Below are 18,153 nucleotides of genomic sequence, written 5' to 3'. Positions count from 1 at the left end.
AACTTTTGTGTCCCTTAGGGGTGGTTTTGAAAGCAAAAACAGGGTTGTTGGCGGTTGGTTGCGCGGCAAATGTTTTTGGAGCTAGATTGCTTGCAATTTATTGCTGCAACAGTGCGAGTTGTTTACAAATAAAAGAAACGTGGTTTAAATTAATCCTGATCTTGAGTAGTTTTCTCTTGAGGTTTCTCCTTTTTCTTTTTCTTGGCTTTCTTCGGATCTTCAACCTCCTCGTTTTCTGGTACCTCAATCTCTTTTTTCTCTTCTTCGTCGGGTACGGCATCAAGCCCCTGCAAAGAATGGTTCCTATGATTTATTGGTTGAAAAGGCGGTCAGTAAGCCAGTCACGCATTACTAGGAACAATCGGAAAAATTTTAAATAACCTGCAAATAATAAACCTACAACCGAATAGGAATTTAATTTCCGAACTGTACGTTTATTCACTTTATGCTCTTAAAATTAATCCAATGTCTACTACACAAAATTAATTCTTTTTCTCATCAGGAATAGAATTGAGACCCTGGAAAAGAATAAGATTTATGCTCAGTAAGAGAGTTTTAAGCAATAGATATGAACAGGCGAAAATGCAACATTAAGATGGAGAAGCTAATATTGCTTAAAAATAACTTTGTTTCCCATTAAATATTAGTGGGTGAAGTGGCTGGTGTTATTTTTTTTTTTTTAAAGTGAAATGAAATTATAATAAAAACAACACGTAAATCTATATTAGTTGTAACATTAGATTAGAAATGGAACTCAAATTAGAATTTAAAAAATATGCACAAGTGGATGAAAACATTTTTAGCTGACTGTATAATAAACAATTTTAGTTTGGGGTGAATTTTTGCACAAAAACCAATATAACCCAAAACAACATTTTAGACACAACAAAATCGATCGATTTGAATGCGAAAAAGCAAAAAGACAAACAATTATTTAACTTACATTCATCACGTATGGATTATTGGTTAGTCGGAAATCGCGCTGGTACATCACACGGTCGAATCGCTCGTCCATGTTGCGGCGGAAAGCCTGTGGGGAAAATCAGAAGGAAAACGTTGAAAAACAGTGATTAATCGCATGGTGCATTGTACAAAAAAGGGCACATTTTTGTTACAATTGTTGGTGTGGGCATTCAAAAATGATTAAAAAATTTAATTTAGTGTCCCATAAAATTGGATTATATAAGAATTTTGGAATTTTAAACCAGAAAATTGCACCACTTACGTTGCCCAGTGTGAGTTTCTGCAGACCGTACATCGCATATATTGGCACGGATAGTGCAACCGTAATAATTACGGCGCTTGGTAAGATTTCGAACCACATTTTGCTGGGATATAAAGCCTGAAAAGTTACTGAAACTTGTTATTTTACAACAAACACGCAACGGCAACGCAGGCAATGACAGAAAGCGAACAGCTGAGACGCATTTGACAATCACAGTAAATGAAACAGGATTGTCAATATTTTTATAAATTACATTCAAAGCAAATAATTCTAATATTTCAAAAAAATATATTGTACAAATGGCCCCTGAGATGTTTTTAAAAAACTGTCACTTTGTAAAATCCTGTGTGGCTGCTAAATTTTTGTTATGCACCCCGTACTAAAAAAGTGCGTTCATCTGGCAACGCCCACTCTTTTTTTTACATATCGTACAAGTGACAAATTTTTGACAATTGCGTTCCGCTAAATCATTGATGCAATATTTAATTTCACTAATCGTTTGACAAATTGTTCAGCGCGCAGAGCACTCTCCTCGTACAACGGCAGTGGTAATCGGGAGATAGTAGTTGGACTGCGATTAGAACAACAACAACAAAGCGTTACGAAAAAAGAAAACAAGCTAACAGAGAGCAAAACAAATTGTGTGGATAAAATGGCAAGTGATTTTGGTAGCGGGATTGTGGAGTCTGCCTTCCCTGCAGGTGCTCTAGTGCCTAAAGCGGAGACTGGTGTACTTAACTTCTTGCAAAAGTATCCTGAGTTTGATGGACGCGACGTTACAATAGCTGTCTTCGACTCTGGCGTTGATCCGCGCGCATCGGGGCTTGAGGTGAGTTGGCACTTATTGGCGGCGTCCATTTTTTGGTTTACGTTAACATTCATCTGTTTTGATGTGTGCATATGCGTTTGTGTCGCTCCTGAATAGACGCTTTGTGATGGAAAATCGGTAAAAGTGATTGAAAGGTTTGATTGTTCGGGTTGCGGCGATGTCGATGTGAGCAAAAAAATTACGCCTGATGACGATGGAAATCTGAAAGGTAATTATATACTCTAAATGTTAAGGCTGAGGGATTGTAATCTGTTGCCAAATTTGCTGTAGGTTTATCTGGTCGTACTTTGAAGCTGCCGGCTGATCTTGTGGCTCTCAACACGGACAAGGAGGGCGCATTCCGTGTTGGCCTAAAGAGTTTCAGTGATCTGGTGCCGAGCAAAGTGCGCGATAATATAATTGTCCAGGAAAAATTAAAGAATTGGAACAAGCCGCATAAAACGGCTATCGCTGATGCCAGCCGCAAAATCGTGGAGTTTGAAACCCAAAATCCAGGTAAGTGTAGTAGCAGTCTTTCAAAGATTGTAGTTCTGTATAATGAAGCCTGTTTTTGCAGGTGAGGCATCAAAGCTTCCTTGGGATAAGAAGATTATCAAGGAGAATCTTGATTTTGAACTGGAAATGCTCAATAATTACGAAAAGCTTTACAACGACATTAAGACTTCTTACGACTGTGTACTCTTCCCCACTGAAAAGGGCTGGCTGACACTTATTGATACGACAGAGAAAGGGGATCTGAGTCAAGCGCTGCGCATCGGCGAATATTCGAAAACGTATGAAATCAAGAATGTGGATGATTATCTGTCTATTTCGGTTAATGTGCACGATGATGGTAATGTGCTCGAAATAGTGGGCATGTGCTGTAAGTAAAGAACAATTCTCAACTAAAGAACCTATAATATAATGCGGGCATATTTTACAGCTCCCCACGGCACGCATGTCGCATCGATCGCGAGTGGAAATCATAGTTCGCGCGACATCGATGGTGTGGCCCCAAATGCCAAAATTGTGGCCATAACAATCGGCGATGGTCGTCTGGGGTCCATGGAGACAGGCACTGCTCTGGTGCGTGGCATGATGAAAGTTATGGAATTGTGCCGGGAGGGGCGACGCATCGATGTAATAAACATGAGCTACGGCGAGCATGCTAATTGGTCCAACACAGGGTAAGGAAGTTTTAAATTTTATAAATGGAGCTTGACGAAAACTCGCCTAGCAACCATACCAAATCGCAAAGCCCAGACGTAGAAGGTACAATTTGAGCTGCCACCACAAACAAACCTCCTTTTACACGCATTAAACATATTTGAACCATCAGTCGAGTCTCTCAAGTGTTTAGATAATAACACTCTCGCAAAATGTTTGCAATGGGAGACATACAAAAAAATGAGCTGACGTCGCTGAAATTCGAATGAATAATCTTGTGTGTTTACCAGACCCATTGTCATTTGATCTAGTTGATAAAAAATCCCATAAAAGTTATAAGATAACGAGACCTTATTTAATGCACTTAATACTACACTTTTGTTTGTTTTTGCAGACGCCTCGGGGAACTGATGAACGAAATTGTCAACAAGTATGGAGTAGTTTGGGTTGCCTCTGCAGGGAACCACGGACCAGCCCTCTGCACCGTAGGTACGCCACCAGACATCAGTCAGCCAAGCTTAATCGGTGTTGGCGCTTATGTCTCACCGCAAATGATGGAGGCAGAGTATGCGATGAGAGAGAAGTTGCCTGGCAATGTGTACACCTGGACGTCACGTGATCCCTGCATCGATGGCGGTCAGGGTGTGACTGTTTGTGCGCCAGGAGGTGCCATTACTTCTGTGCCGCAGTTCACCATGAGCAAGTCTCAGTTAATGAACGGCACAAGCATGGCCGCTCCTCATGTTGCCGGCGCTGTGGCGCTGCTGATCTCAGGACTAAAGCAAAAGAACATAACATACTCCCCCTATAGTATAAAGCGTGCTATAAGCGTCACTGCCACTAAATTGGGCTACGTGGATCCTTTCGCACAGGGCAATGGCCTATTAAATGTGGAGAAGGCTTTTGAGCATTTGGTCGAGCATCAGCAAGCAGCGGAGAATTTACTACGGTAATTTTAAAAGTTATTTGTTAAAAACTTAACCCATTAATTAAGCTTCAGCAAAATAGTTTCTGCTTTCTAATTCACAAACCTGTCCTACTTCAGTTTTTCGGTGCGTGTGGGCGCAAATCAAGCGAAGGGCATACATCTTCGCCAGGGTGTTCAGAAGAAGTTTGTCGATTTCAATGTTAACATTGAGCCGGTGTTCTTTAATGACAAGGAGGTCGATCCCAAAGACAAATTTAACTTTAATGTTCGCCTAAACCTCATACCGTCACAACCTTGGGTGCAGTGTGGCTCATTTCTGGACCTAAGTTATGGAACTCGATCCATTGTGGTCAGAGTCGATCCGACTGCGTTGCCTCCTGGTGTGCACAGCGCTATGTAAGTGATGCCTCTTAAATATTCTACATTTTTTAAACGCATACATTTCCTCACAGCATACGCGCGTACGATACGGAATGCGTACAAAAGGGACCACTCTTTGAGATACCTGTCACTGTGGTGCAGCCACATGTTTTGGAGAGCGATAACAATACGCCTGTGTTTGAACCCGCTTCGAATAGAGGTGACCGTGCTGTAGAGTTTCAGCCCAACACCATACAAAGGGACTTTATACTCGTTCCAAATAACGCCACATGGGCAGTGCTGCGCATGCGCATTACTGATCCCAATCATGGCAAGGATGTGGGCAAATTCTTTCTGCATACAAACCAATTGCTGGCCAAACAATCTTGCCGCAAACTGGAGACCATGAAGATCATTGGTGTGAATTCAGAGTTCGAATCCACGACCGCGTTTCGTGTTAAGGTGTGTGAGCTTTATAAACTTACATACATATCTATTAATGTGCTACTTTTTTAGGGTGGCAAGATATTGGAACTGTGTATTGCCAAGTATTGGTCCAGCCATGGACAAAGCCATTTAAAGTATAGCCTCGAATTTCGCGGTGTTGAAGCTCAAAATCCAAATGCTTGTGAGTTGTTTTTATCTGAGAGTTTACTGAAAAGCTATAAGGTAATTTATTTATATAACAGATGTTATGCACGCGGGGCGTGGCATTCACAAAATGGAAATAAATTCGCTGGTGGTAGAAGAAGTGATCCAACCATTGCTGCAATTGAAAAACGCCGCTGTTGTGCTCAAGCCTGTTGAGGCAAAAATCTCCCCGTTGAGCGCCACGCGTGATGTCATTCCAGACGGAAGACAGGTTTATCAGAACCTGCTGGTGTACAACTTAACTGTAGCTAAGCCGTGCGAAGTGGCATTGTATGCGCCTTTGTTCAATGATTTGCTGTACGAAGCAGAATTTGAGTCGCAGATGTGGATGCTGTTCGATGTAAACAAGGCGCTGGTGGCAACAGGTGACGCACATTCACACACCTTCTATACGAAGCTTGAAAAGGGCGACTACACGGTTCGTCTGCAGGTCCGTCATGAGAAGCGAGATATTCTTGAGAAAATTTCCGACGCTAATATGGTCGCTGCTTTCAAGTTGCCGAACGCGCTTAACATTGATTTTTACGATAGCTATAACCAGTGTATAGTAAATGGACGTAAATTTGCGTCCGCCCCTATAAAGGGTTCGCCTAAAGTGTTGTATCTGGGTCCCATATCCCAGGAGCGCCTTACAAAGGCCAACTTACCCGCACAATGCGCATGGTTAAATGGCAATGTAGTGTTTCCAAAGGATGACGCCGGCCGTCGCGTCGCCCTTCACCCGTTCTACTACATCCTCAACCCGACCGAAAAGAAAGCGGCAACTAATGGCGCAGCTAACGGTACGAATGCCAACAGCTCGACCGCAACTCCATCGGCAAATGGAAACGGAACGAAGCCCAAGGCCCCAGCAACGACGCTGTCAACAACTGCTTTGGCAGCGTCAGCGGCTGGTGATGGTATAACTGCTCAAAGCGATGCACCCCCAAACAGCGGAGTTCTGCAATCGTCGCCGAAGAAGGGAAAAACATCAGCCGACGATTATGCAGAGAGTTTACGCGATTTTCAGTGCACACATATCGTGAAATGCGGTAAGTGGTCCATTAAAAATAAAACTGAACTTATAATTCATTTATTGCATTCGTGTAGAGCTGGAGAAAGCAGAGAAAATCTATAACGAGGTTATTGCTGCACATCCGAAGCACTTGCAGGCACATTTGTTGTTGATACAAAACATCGAATCAACCGAACTTAAAATTCAGCATCCATTTGCCTTCGCTAAAGCCCAAGCCAAAGTTGAAGGCAACGAAAATACTGAAAAGCAAAAGGATGACAAGCAAAAGCTGCGTTGCACTCTGGAGCGTATTATTAAGCTGGCAGATCTCGTTATCAAGGATACCGATGCTGATGGTCTGCTCTCCTACTATGGCCTGAAGACAGATACACGGGCCGATGCGGCTAAAATTAAAACGTAAGGATCATTTTGACTCTGCTATTCCTTCTTTAAGTTATACCTTTCATATTTATTTTAGTAACATGGATAAACAAAAGGCAAACCTTATCGAGGCCCTAAGCAAAAAGGGTATTGCTCACGCAAAGCTAGCGGTATTGGATGACAATATTAAAGACCAGTTGTCCGAACTCAACGATATTTATTCAGAAATTATAAAATTTGTCGATGCCAACGATGCGAAGGCCATTCAATTCTCTGTGTGGCATGCATATGCTCATAATCATCTAGGACGCATGTATAAATATGTTATGAAATTGATCGAAGATAAACGCACACGTGATCACTACGAAGAGCTGGCTGAGATCATTGGCGCCTTGGGGCATGACCATGCCAAGGTTGCTATCAATCGCCTAACGATCACATCTTTTCCAAGTAACTTCCGCTTGTTTTAAATATTGTAGCTGTTTTTAAGCACGAAGAACATATTATTACTGTATATTAATCTAAAGTTTGTTTTTACATTGAAAATCGTAAAATAAATAAATTGAATGAATTAACGGTGTATTTTATTTTTACGTATAACGCGCGTAAATTCAAAACGTGGTTCTAGGTGGACAAAAGCTCAATGATACGAGTTACTGTAGCGCCGCACCCTGTAGTTCAAATACTGACCAAATGCAATGTCTTTCCCAATACATCATCTATAACATTTAAAACGGAGACTTCCTTGGCAATAACAAGGACCAAACAGGTGCTTGGTAAGTTGATCAACTTATGCTTAAGGCTTAGTTAGGTACTTAGGACTTAGCATGGGCTAGGCAGTACAAAACAATATTTGTTGTGGTAAAAACTATTAAATAGCATTGCAACCAAACATTAAATGTATAAAGTGGAAATCAAATTTTCACAGCTATCTTTATGTTTGAGTTTAAATCTAAATCCAATTGCTTAGCCTCTGGCCAGCACGGACTAACCTCTTACTACAGAGTGATGAATAATGTGCGCATGTGTTAGTGTTCCAGTGCCCCAATCAGAATTGTTGCTCAAAAGAACTAGCTACGCATATTTTAATCGATAACAAATAGTGCATTTTTTAAACGGTCTGGCCACTCAAGTGTGCAGTACTCCCAAACAATGCAAAGCACGCAAAAATGGGTGAGTTTAAATTAAAAAATTTAAATTAATTGTGTAAAGTGTGTGCAACTGACAAATAATATCACAATGCATCAACGTGGGAGGGAAAGCCCGCTAAAATCAAACAATTACAAGTGTTTCCGGTGTAGCAAAAACTTTGTCTGCTACGTAGTTTGCATGTGTATGTGTGTGTGTGTGTGTTGTGTGTATTGCCCGATCGATTTTATTTTGCGAATTCAAGGACAGCAGCATCCTGTGGGATAGCATGGCTCATTCATTCTTAATTGATTTCCGTACTTTGAGCCGCTTGTTGATTCCAATGCGTCATTCATTATTGATCAGTTAAAGCGATAAGGCGCGACATAGGGTGATAAAACATTCCTTGTGCAAAGCATTTAAAATGTACATATGTGTACATATGAACGAACATATGTACATATGTATATACTACCACAGTGGTGATTCAAATTGCAAACCAGGGGATTAACATCCATTATCAGCAGCAGTTTGTTGCTGTTTCCTTTACAAAAACAAATACGACAACGACTTGTTGTTGCAGCGCCAAAGGTGCTGACGACAAACACTGCGGGTGCAGCAACGACAAGAACAACAACAACAACAACAATAGGGACAGGCCCGTAATCAGTATTCTGTGTCAATGTGCATGAGTGTGTTCTGTTGTGTTGTGTTGTGCTTGTGGTGGGGGGAAACGGAACTTTTACGTATTAAATGTATTTTGAGGCTGGCATGAGGGCCTGTGTCCGTTGTATCTGCGTCTGCTTGCTGGAGAAATGAAATCACGTCGGAAGTGCGTTGGCGGGTGGAATATGTGGAATATGGCAATATGCATACATATTGATGCTGTGTGTGTGGCGTGTGTGTTGGGTCGTGTGTTGTTTGGAGCAGCTGTTGCTAGGCCCCATGCATACTTAAGTTTTATGTGTTTATTTTTATATCTTTCAGAGTACCCTCAAATCGATTTATATGAATTCCTCACCGAGTCCGAACTGCAACAGTACTACAATGCCATCAAGTAAGTGACTGACCCATTTAGGCTCTTGAGTAAATGGAAGCAACTGAAATTAATAACGAATGCGTTTCACCCCCTCACACACAGAAATGAATTGAAAATAACGAACGCGGCGCAATTTAAATATGCAGCAGATGAGGATTTACGATTTATTGGTCTGTCTCGACCGGAAATACGAAGACTGCGTAAATTCTATGAGAAGCATTTTCCTCACAGTTACCTCAGTAAGATCAAACGACTGCTGCAGGCGCCCACCACAATTGTTAAGCGCGAGGATGGCGCAAGCGCAGGCGCACAAGCCGCAGTGGACAGCAGCAGTAATGCGTCAGTATCAGCAAACAAAAACGGCGCCAGCTCGCCCAGTAAGGTGCCCAACAACAAGCACATCATACCAGCCGATTCTATCAGCGTCAATAAACAGCTGGGAACCGGCGAGTTTGGAATCGTGCAACAGGGCGTCTGGACCAACGGCAGCGAACGTGTAAGTGTTCCCCTTAAAGAAAATCATTTAGATTAAGTAATTTATATTATTGAGCAATATTTCATTATACAGATTCAAGTGGCAATCAAGTGTTTGTGCCGAGAGCGCATGCAATCAAATCCCATGGAATTCTTAAAGGAAGCAGCCATCATGCATTCCATTGAGCATGAAAATATAGTGCGCCTGTATGGCGTCGTTCTGGCCACAGACTCGTTAATGCTGGTTACGGAATTGGCGCATTTACGTTCCTTACTCGAGTGCCTTAAGGACTCTGGGTTGCGCGTCAGCTTTCTAACCATACCGACACTATGCGAGTTTGCGCTGCAAATATGCAATGGTATGCGCTACCTGGAGCAGAAGCGTCTCATACACAGAGATTTGGCAGCGCGCAATATACTGGTCTTCAGCAAGGATAAGGTGAAAATATCAGATTTTGGACTGTCGCGTGCCTTGGGTGTGGGCAAGGATTATTACAAGACCAACTTTAATGTTAATCTAAAGCTGCCCATTGCCTGGTGTGCGCCCGAGTGCATCAACTATTTGCGTTTTACCAATGCCTCCGATGTCTGGGCCTATGGAGTTTGTCTCTGGGAGATGTTTTCCTATGGCTTTCAGCCCTGGGCAGCGCTTACAGGCCTCCAAATATTGGAAGCCATTGATGCGCCCAACTATCAGCGATTGGAGCAGCCTGATTGCTGCCCCAGTGAATATTATACACTGATGATGAAATGCTGGCAAGATGATGCTGCAAAAAGGCCAAAATTCAGTGAAATTTACGAGCAACTTCCTGACATGAAGCCAGAACAATTGAAGGCTGTTGTCAATTGGACAGAGCCGAAAAAGGACCACCTGATATACAGACAGGGTGACATTATCAGTGTATTGGATCGCAACACTGGGACACCATATTGGAAGGGCGTGCTTAGCACGGGCAAGACAGGATATTTCAATCCTTCGAATACTGTCGCATTTCTGGAGGGTTTACCCAGCTCAAATCGAGATTCCTTTAGTCGCGTGGGCGACCATCGCATAAGCAAGCGCAAGCTGCGCACTGAGATGATTTCAAAGCCGCAAAATGATTTCAAGCACACTGGTCATGTAGGCATCGATGGCGCCACTTTTGGTGACATTGCGTTTTTAGGGAGTTCACAAAATGTAAGGGGCGCTGCTTCTTTTAACTTTTATACTATTGGTGAAAATTATTTATATATTTAATTTTTACAGTACAATCATGTGCCCAAGCAAATTGTCACACCGTACAAGCCATCAGAGGATATTGAGCAGACGCCCCTGTTACTGCCACCCACCCCAACGAGCCCCGACTCGTTGCAGACTGCCAGTGGCTACTTTCCCGAGGGCTCACATGCCACTTCCATGAACCCAACATTTATACCCTCCACTGAAAATACCCCCAAGCTGATATCCAACAATGGGCAGAGCTCCTTTGATTTTGCCACCATTACATCATCGACCAATCCGTTTGTGCTGGACAAACTAGACGAGGATCAACTGGCATTTGGGCTCCAGAATAATAACTATGGCGGACAAGATGGCAAGAGTATCAATTCGCGAAGCTCAGCCGGAGATGCTAGTTGGCGAGCATCTTTACGTCAAGCAACAGATGATCTGCATGAATATCACGAGATATCAGACGATGAAATCGCTGGTGACAAACTCGACTTTGGTCCATCACTATTGGACGAAATTAACTCAATGTTCGGTTCAATTAGTGGCCCTTCAGGCAATCAGCCCAAATCACCAGATTTTGAGCATGTTAACTCGAAAAACGAATTTGTCGAAATGACGGCCAAGTTTGGGAACAAGAGTGGCGACACAAATGGCAACAAACACAGTCATGGACTGCTGCCTACATTGTCGAAGAAAAAAACAGCTGGCACCGTTAAGCCTATATCGGTGAAAGATGAGAAGATTCTCAATCACGCCATCGATATGGCCAATGAGATTAGTGCTAGGTGGGTAGATTACTCCATTGCGCACCGTTTTAGAAGTAGAATTTCAATCAATTCATCAATGTAATTTGTACTTGATTTTTAATTAGAAATATTGATAATTCTGTATCTGTAGCTTATACATATACTAGCCTACTCTGTCTGCTATCTCTTCCGAATTGAAGTCATTGTTAGCTAATTAATTGGGTTGTATATTTGTACATTTTACAGATCTATGGTAGATTTGGTTTCAGAACATGCGCCAGCAACCCACAGTCCGAAACGCAAGTTCAGCTTTCGGTTCCCACATTTGAGCAGCAGCGGCGACAAATCGAGTGGAGGCGCCCCCACAGGCACCTCAGGATCAGGAGGAGCACATACGCCCACTCATGGCAATGCGTCACCCTTCTCCAAGAAGAAGAACTTCACAGAGGAACTGCAAAGCATACCCGATATACAGGTGAGCTGAGCAATATTTATATTTTCGCAATTATTATTAGTATATAGAGCTTGGACCAATGACCCCTTTCACCGAAAGTGATTTCAATTATGCAATTTCTAATACACAAGTTTTTATCTCCATTCTGCTCTTTTTTCTACTGTTTTGTTCATTTCGGTGTCCCTTCATTCCCTTGTTTTCATTGGCAATTTTAATTTCTTTGCTTTGGCGCGCGCGCATCGTTTTTCTATATTTTATTTGTTAAATCGCCTCCTTCCTCACATCGCGTAGCGATTTCGCTCCTTGAGCGAAATTAAGAACAGCACTGAGTTACGCATTCCCATCTTTGATAAGGAGAGCTCGGACTTTTGCTTCGAGAAGTCGCGCGAAATTCTCAGCCGTCCGCTAACACTTGATGGCGCGGGCAGTGGTGGAGTCGGTTCGTCGCTAAATCGCACGGGAGAGGCAAAAAGTATTAACGACAACATCATGGATATTGAAAATACCCTCAAGGCCCTGAATTTGGATTTTATGCACACGTACACTGAGCTGGACAAGAGCGATTCCAATGAGACAATTCTCAACGATCAATTTCCGCACATGATCTCCTCACTGGACGACGGCATCAGCAGTGCTACTGGGAGTCTCAAGTCGGCAGTCTATAGCTATAGCAACGGAGTGCAGACTATGTTCGATTTCAATGCCGCGACCAGCCATCTGGACAAGCATCTGCAGTACATGCACAACCAGGCTCAATTAAGCGCGGCCGTTGCCCACAGTGAGCAAATGCAACAGCAGCAGGAGCAAAAGCAGCTTATCGAGGACAAACGCTCGAGTACGCCGGACACGGGCTTTGCCTCGCGTGACACGAATATCTCGCTCTCACGCCGGAGCAGCCAAAAGTCCAGCTACAGTCCGCAGGAGAGTTACTTTCCCTATAAAAGTGAGGCGGTGTTTAACGCGGGCATAAAGGATGAGCTCAGCGGCTACGAACGTTTCGGCCAGACGAAACCACAGCTATTGTCATGCGCCTCTCCCATAAAGTCGACCCTGAATGTGAGCAATACCTCTGTTTATTCTCCCAATCAGTTGAAATTCGAAGCTGGTGCAGCGAGCAAAAGTTATCGGCAACGCTCGACTTCCTTCACGGAGAATTTTAATCCTATATCACCGGTGTTGTCAGAGCCTCAGCAAAGGATTAAGCATAGCGCTCTCAAAGCAGAGCAGCAAGCTCCATACTGCAAACGCCCGACGCATGAGACAACGTTGCCCAGGCGCTCGGCCTCCTACAAACCGCGGTCCATTCGCGCGCGCACCTTGCGTCGCCTGAGCTACAACCCCATGACGCTAGACTCGAGCTCTTCGAGCGGCGAGGAGGAAGCGGCGAGTGCTGGCGTCAGCTGCAAGCCCAATCTAGCACGCTCCGAGTGTGACATACGCGCAAGGGTTTCCTCCCTCTACAGACGTCGTCGTCCCGGGCTCAACAGACAGGTGCAGTCTGCCGGCCACGACGAGCGCGAGATCGTTGTTTCTCCACGCAATATTTACGGCTCCAATTCCAGCATTAAGTCCGCTCCGCACTACAATTTTGGGGGCGGAAATCGGCGAAGCTTCCACTGCCGCACCACATACGAGCAGTTCAACTACGATGAGCGCATTTATGACTTTGGCGGACGTGGGCCTGGCAATAATTACGGTGGCGCACCTGCACAACAGAATGTGTTCCAGCTACAAAAGCCGCCAAACTACATGCTCAATGGGGCTGAGCTGCCTGGTTCAGGTTCAGGATCCTCGTCAGCTGCCTCTTCAGCTGTGAATGCCACCTATCGTACCAATTGCTCAAATGGGGGTGGAGGTGGTGCCTCAGTGCTGCGCCCCTTAAGTGGCACAGCGCTGCATGAATTCGACGTTAGTCGGTTAACCGGAAAGAGTCCCACGTCCACTAACTTCGTGGGTTCATCGCCTGATGAGCTCAAGCAACGCCAACTGTCGGCGAATTCACTGCAGTTGCTTATGGCTAACTCCGGAGGTAAGCCACAGCGCCCGACGGAGTTCCACTGGCCGGAGAAGATACATGCCTCGGCTGTGAAGCAGCACGAGCAGCACTGGCGACAGATGCAGCACCAAAAGCAACAGGTTGTGGGCTCCAGCGTCTTTCGTGGGGCGATCGCCAACTCGACGACCGCGGTGGTGGCGGTGGCGGGCGGCTCCAGTGAAAGCACCTCGTCTTCCAGCACGGAGAGTGGGGATGAGTTTCAGTTTAGGCGGGAATTCGCGCCTCATATACCGCCAAGTCCGGCGCCATAACTAAGGAAAATGCTGAAATATGTTCTCAATTTACTGTTCGGTAATGTTTTGTCTGATTAGAGCGGCGCAAAGGATCTCGTATTGTGTTGGGATGTGTGTGTATGTGTGGGTGGGTTGGGTGTGTGTGCGGTGTGGTTAGGAGGACTGTCGAAAAGTAAATTGTAGAAATATTTACAGCCTGCATAGCAAAAAAAAAAAACAAGAAACAAAAAACAAAACGAAAAGAACGAAGAAAAACAAAAACCAAACAAATTAAAGGTATATATATTTTTTCGATTTAATTTTTTTGAGAGTGTGCCTTATTGGAAACACCGAAAACCTCTCAGAACGGATAATAATGTGCACTTGCCAATGGAAGTTTGCCACACTTCCTCATGCACTTTTTACAATACAAACAGTTGAATTGAAAACAATAAGCAATAAATAAATAAAAAACGCACTGTCAATAGTTCCGATCATTTATGTGGCGCACAAACTTTTTACAGGAGCTCTGATCTCTGTGTATTGCCAAGCCGGAAAATCGTGAGACAATTTCAGTCCGCTCAAACCATAATTGCTGAAGCATACGATTTTCCGGCGTCTGCTTGTAAAAGTACTCCAAACGTGCCGCATAAGTGCCCAAAAGGAAACTCCAAAACAAATAGTCAGAAAAAACACCAAGCAATCAAGTAATAGCAGCAATTAAGAAAGCAATATAAAATCTCAAATTTTAACGCATAAGACTCGAAGTCACTCAAATAACGAAGCAAGCTTCCAAATGATATTCCAAAACTAGGCCACTGAGCCAATGCAGCCGCCACTGGACAACACAAAAACAATTTACAATTTTCGTACATTGATACTAATGTTTCAAATAGAGCTTTGTTGTCTTTGGTGCTCCTGCATGCAACAGTATTACAAATACAAATACAACAACAACAACAGCAACAGCAACAATAAAAACCATAACAAAAACAGATACAAACTCACAGACACACACACCCACACCCACACTCTACATTGAATTCACCAAGACAGGGTATTGGAGGATAATCATGCGAGAATCATTGGGGGGACTTTAAAAAGATATATGAATAACTGAACACATCAAATACAAATAACAACAGCAATAAAAGGAACACACATATAAACACAACCGTTGACAATCCTCAAAAGCGCAAACCACAATAACAACCAACAACCAACAACAACAACATCATCGACTATAACATTCAACAAGTGACCCACTACAGTTGAAATCGAAATTGGAATCGTTGCAAAACTCTCTTACATATGCAAAACTTTTATGTGCCATATCCTTATGCTTGCATTTTGACTTAAGACAAGCCATAAGAACCCAAGTGTCGCAGCACAGAGAGCATTTAAGCGATCTCAACTTTAACTCTAATCTAAATGATAAATACTTATCATAGCAGCATGAGAAGAAGAAATCTTGATATTTATTTAAATGAGAAAACTCTTAAAGGTATTTGCATCTAACCAAAGCTATTCAGCTATTTCTAATATCTACATTTTTTATAACTTATCAGATATTTGCTTACCATGCATTTATACAATTGATACTCTAAAACAAATTAATTATACTATATATAAATAAATATAGAATAAAAAAGAAGTATATATATACAAAATACTTAAAAGTAAATATATTTCAAATATACAGTACACACTACAAAATGATATTCTAAAATATGCGTTTGAAGCGTTTCAACAATTTAAAAAATACAAAAAAGAGAGAAGAAAACCCAATTAAAAATTAAATGCTAACATTAAAATAAATGAAAAATTTGCATTCTAAACCCCTAAAAAGGAATTATTGGTAATCAAAATGTTGATCATATTTAAAGGGATTCAATAAAGAAAACTACCATGAAAAAGAAGACGGTGCGTGAGATTTTTGATTTGTCCCTTCTACATACTTACTTGTATATATTTTTTCAGTGTATCTTTAATGATTTTCATTTTAAGTGTTTACATCAAATTTTATTTTCATTTCATTTCCTTGCCTGCTTTCTTTTGTGTCGTTCCCTCTCACCCAACAGTCGCTCATTGGCGAGGAGGGTCGCGAGGCCTACAACAGTTTGATCGAGCGCCGAAATATGCTGGACATTGGACCGAGTCCGGCCGCAACATTGCTGCGCCACATGGACACTGATGAATTCGACATGATGAATGCGAAGACTCTTCCACGTCGGCTGGCCAGCGTGGGGGCCATTTCGACAGCTGCCGCTTCATTGCCCCATGCTTTGCCTCCACTGAGCATGCCGCAGCAGCAGGCGCCACGTCCGATGACCCTGCCCACACGTGGCGCAGCTCAACGCGCGAGATATGCCCAACTGGCCGCCATCGTCAAGTCGAATGACGAGAACTGCAACTCGATTGTGAGCAATGGGGAGACGCAAGCGCCCTGTGAAAGCCCCAGCTACATGACACATGGCTCCTACAAATTTCCCGATGTAACAGCTGAGGCTGCTGGCAGCTCGCCTGCGGATGCGAATCCCATACCCTTGCCCCCGCGCGAGGGCAAAAAGCAGGTCAAGACTAATGCCAAGCGCCATGTGCGTAAATATCCATTGATCATACCTGCCAATGGGGTCCAACGAACGCTGAGCAAGCTGGCGCACTTTGCTGGTGGTGAGGATACAGGCTCCACACCCACAAGTCCCAACTCCGCCGCCCCCAGTGACAATAGCAGAAAGGAATCTGCTGAAGCTACGCGCGCCATTGAGGTCGTAGCCGCGGTGCGTTCCCGCTCCATGCGTCAGGCCAGCCGCAGCAGGGAAGCCAGCTATGAAAACATGCCCGCCATAAGTGCCGCTGGTATCAGACGCAGTGTCAGCAACTGCAGCACATCCTTTGCCGATGGACACACCTATCAGAATTTGGACAAACTGGCGCCCGCCGATGCAGCCGGCCTGACCGACACCGCCTCCCTGCAATTCGAATCCATAATGGAGGCGGACTCGAATAAAGAGTGTGTGCTGCTATCACCCGATGTGACTGATGGCTTTTACAGCTTTTCCATACAGAAGGAGCACTACAACAAGCGCAAGGATGTGGAAATCGATGCAGGTCAAATGTCTGGACTCTATGTAAATGACGATGAGCGCCGCAACCTGGATGTGGAGAGCAATCGCAAGATGGCAACCACAACCACAGGCACGGGCGTTGTTGCAGACGCTGAGCAAACACCACAGGAAACGCATATAGCAGTGGAAGCCGCACAACAGTTAAGCCCAGAGAGCACGCGACGCACTTCGAGTGCCGATAACGAATTGGCCGGCAATGCGCTGTTCAAGAAGGTGCGCGCGTCCGTCAACTTGGCCATGAGTGGCAGTGCCAGCAGCAGAACATCCTCTGCGCCATCGACCCCTGTGCCAACAGGTGTCTCAAAAGCCGCACCTGCCAAGCAACAAACGGAGGCCGAATATTTTGCAGCCACAGCAAACCGTTTGGCGGACTCCAATTCAGTTAGCTGTGAGGACTTGCTTGAGTTCTCTGACAAGAAGCCCAAAGGTTGCGAACGCGGCGTAGATTCCGATGAAGTTCGCATAATGGTCAAAGTGCTGGGCAAAGATGTGAGTGCTGCTTCATAGTACAAGTGAATTTCTAAACCGAATATTGAGTTAATTACATTTACATTTTGCAGAGCACACCTACGCGTTGCCTCAACGCCTTGGAGTTCATAAACTGGGACGTGCACAAGTCGATTAAGTTGATAAAACTGCAAAACATATTGGCAGATGCCAATCTCAGCTTGACCGAATCCTTCGAAGCGCTGCAGAAATACGAATGGGATTTGCATACAACAGCGTTGAAACTGAAGGGTATCCAAGTATAAAACTGATGCCACATTTAAGAGTATGAGTTTGTGGTCAGTGCATATTGGATTTGGAATGTAAACCTCCGTTGCCTTGAGTTAAATGTATTCTATTTATCTATTCTTAAGTTCATCTCAAACTTATCGAACACTGCTCAAAATTTTGTTTCCTGTATATCATACGCCACAATGTGCGAGTATGATAGAATCTCAGCATGTGTACTTATAAAATAATACAATGTGTAGCACTAACTATATAAGCAGTTTTCATGCGATTATACAGATTAATCAAAAGATCGTTCACATTCATATGCACCATTAATAAATTATACATTTTTCTGGAACAGTTTTATTGTTTACATTCTTCTAATTAAAAATTGATTTTATTTAAAACGTTCACGATTAAGATCAAAGAAGTCGAATAGAAATGAAGGAGATTGGATCATGGAGAATTATTGGAA

The 18,153-nt window shown here is 43.6% G+C and overlaps 3 protein-coding genes across 5 annotated transcripts; 2 read left to right on the top strand and 1 right to left on the bottom strand.

The window, feature by feature from the left end:
* Positions 1-47: 47 nt before the first annotated feature.
* Positions 48-1,406, bottom strand: LOC115623428. Of its 2 annotated transcripts, none has more exons than XM_030517799.1 (3): positions 1,226-1,406; positions 944-1,030; positions 48-287 (listed from the first exon to the last, which is right to left on the bottom strand). In XM_030517799.1, exons 1-3 carry the CDS (start codon positions 1,322-1,324, stop codon positions 150-152), a joined length of 324 nt encoding a protein of 107 aa, XP_030373659.1. In that variant the 5' UTR covers positions 1,325-1,406; the 3' UTR covers positions 48-149. The 2 variants fall into 2 exon arrangements, with proteins under 2 accessions (XP_030373659.1, XP_030373739.1); XM_030517879.1 differs by lacking the exon at positions 48-287 and adding an exon at positions 414-518 and having other exon boundaries at positions 1,226-1,401.
* A 193-nt stretch (positions 1,407-1,599) lies between these two features.
* LOC115623036 (tripeptidyl-peptidase 2) lies at positions 1,600-7,089 on the top strand. Its single transcript, XM_030517253.1, has 12 exons — positions 1,600-2,054; positions 2,151-2,262; positions 2,325-2,549; positions 2,611-2,916; positions 2,977-3,220; positions 3,595-4,149; positions 4,246-4,524; positions 4,581-4,950; positions 5,005-5,116; positions 5,178-6,170; positions 6,229-6,550; positions 6,612-7,089. The coding sequence occupies exons 1-12, from the start codon at positions 1,878-1,880 to the stop codon at positions 6,982-6,984; spliced, it is 4,068 nt and encodes a 1,355-aa protein (XP_030373113.1). The 5' UTR covers positions 1,600-1,877; the 3' UTR covers positions 6,985-7,089.
* Positions 7,090-7,636: 547 nt separating this feature from the next.
* Positions 7,637-18,003, top strand: LOC115622817 (activated Cdc42 kinase-like). 2 transcript variants are annotated; one of them, XM_030517014.1, is made up of 8 exons: positions 7,637-7,687; positions 8,630-8,699; positions 8,784-9,177; positions 9,250-10,332; positions 10,402-11,150; positions 11,358-11,586; positions 15,915-17,450; positions 17,522-18,003. In XM_030517014.1, exons 1-8 carry the CDS (start codon positions 7,684-7,686, stop codon positions 17,711-17,713), a joined length of 4,257 nt encoding a protein of 1,418 aa, XP_030372874.1. In that variant the 5' UTR covers positions 7,637-7,683; the 3' UTR covers positions 17,714-18,003. The 2 variants fall into 2 exon arrangements, with proteins under 2 accessions (XP_030372874.1, XP_030372790.1); XM_030516930.1 differs by lacking the exons at positions 15,915-17,450; positions 17,522-18,003 and adding an exon at positions 11,857-15,402.
* Positions 18,004-18,153: the final 150 nt, after the last annotated feature.

The sequence above is a fragment of the Scaptodrosophila lebanonensis genome, unplaced genomic scaffold (assembly GCF_003285725.1).
Source record: "Scaptodrosophila lebanonensis strain 11010-0011.00,11010-0021.00 unplaced genomic scaffold, SlebRS2 tig00000001-arrow-pilon, whole genome shotgun sequence".
NCBI classification, from domain to species: Eukaryota; Metazoa; Arthropoda; class Insecta; order Diptera; family Drosophilidae; genus Scaptodrosophila; species Scaptodrosophila lebanonensis.
Note: the sequence above shows the minus strand (reverse complement) of the source record. Positions and strands in the feature narration are given on the sequence as shown.

What these genes read in the sequence shown, in the direction of transcription:
- LOC115623428 (XM_030517799.1), bottom strand. Translation starts at nt 1,324, where the DNA reads ATGTGGTTCGAAATCTTACCAAGCGCCGTAATTATTACGGTTGCACTA. An exon ending in AGAAACTCACACTGGGCAAC is followed by an intron (nt 1,031 to 1,225) that starts GTAAGTGGTGCA and finishes TTTTCCCCACAG; the next exon opens with GCTTTCCGCCGCAACATGGA. An exon ending in ATAATCCATACGTGATGAAT is followed by an intron (nt 288 to 943) that starts GTAAGTTAAATA and finishes CATTCTTTGCAG; the next exon opens with GGGCTTGATGCCGTACCCGA.
- LOC115623036 (XM_030517253.1), top strand. Translation starts at nt 1,878, where the DNA reads ATGGCAAGTGATTTTGGTAGCGGGATTGTGGAGTCTGCCTTCCCTGCA. An exon ending in GCTAATTGGTCCAACACAGG is followed by an intron (nt 3,221 to 3,594) that starts GTAAGGAAGTTT and finishes TTGTTTTTGCAG; the next exon opens with ACGCCTCGGGGAACTGATGA. An exon ending in CGACCGCGTTTCGTGTTAAG is followed by an intron (nt 4,951 to 5,004) that starts GTGTGTGAGCTT and finishes CTACTTTTTTAG; the next exon opens with GGTGGCAAGATATTGGAACT.
- LOC115622817 (XM_030516930.1), top strand. An exon ending in TTTTAGGGAGTTCACAAAAT is followed by an intron (nt 10,333 to 10,401) that starts GTAAGGGGCGCT and finishes TAATTTTTACAG; the next exon opens with TACAATCATGTGCCCAAGCA. An exon ending in AAAGCATACCCGATATACAG is followed by an intron (nt 11,587 to 11,856) that starts GTGAGCTGAGCA and finishes CACATCGCGTAG; the next exon opens with CGATTTCGCTCCTTGAGCGA.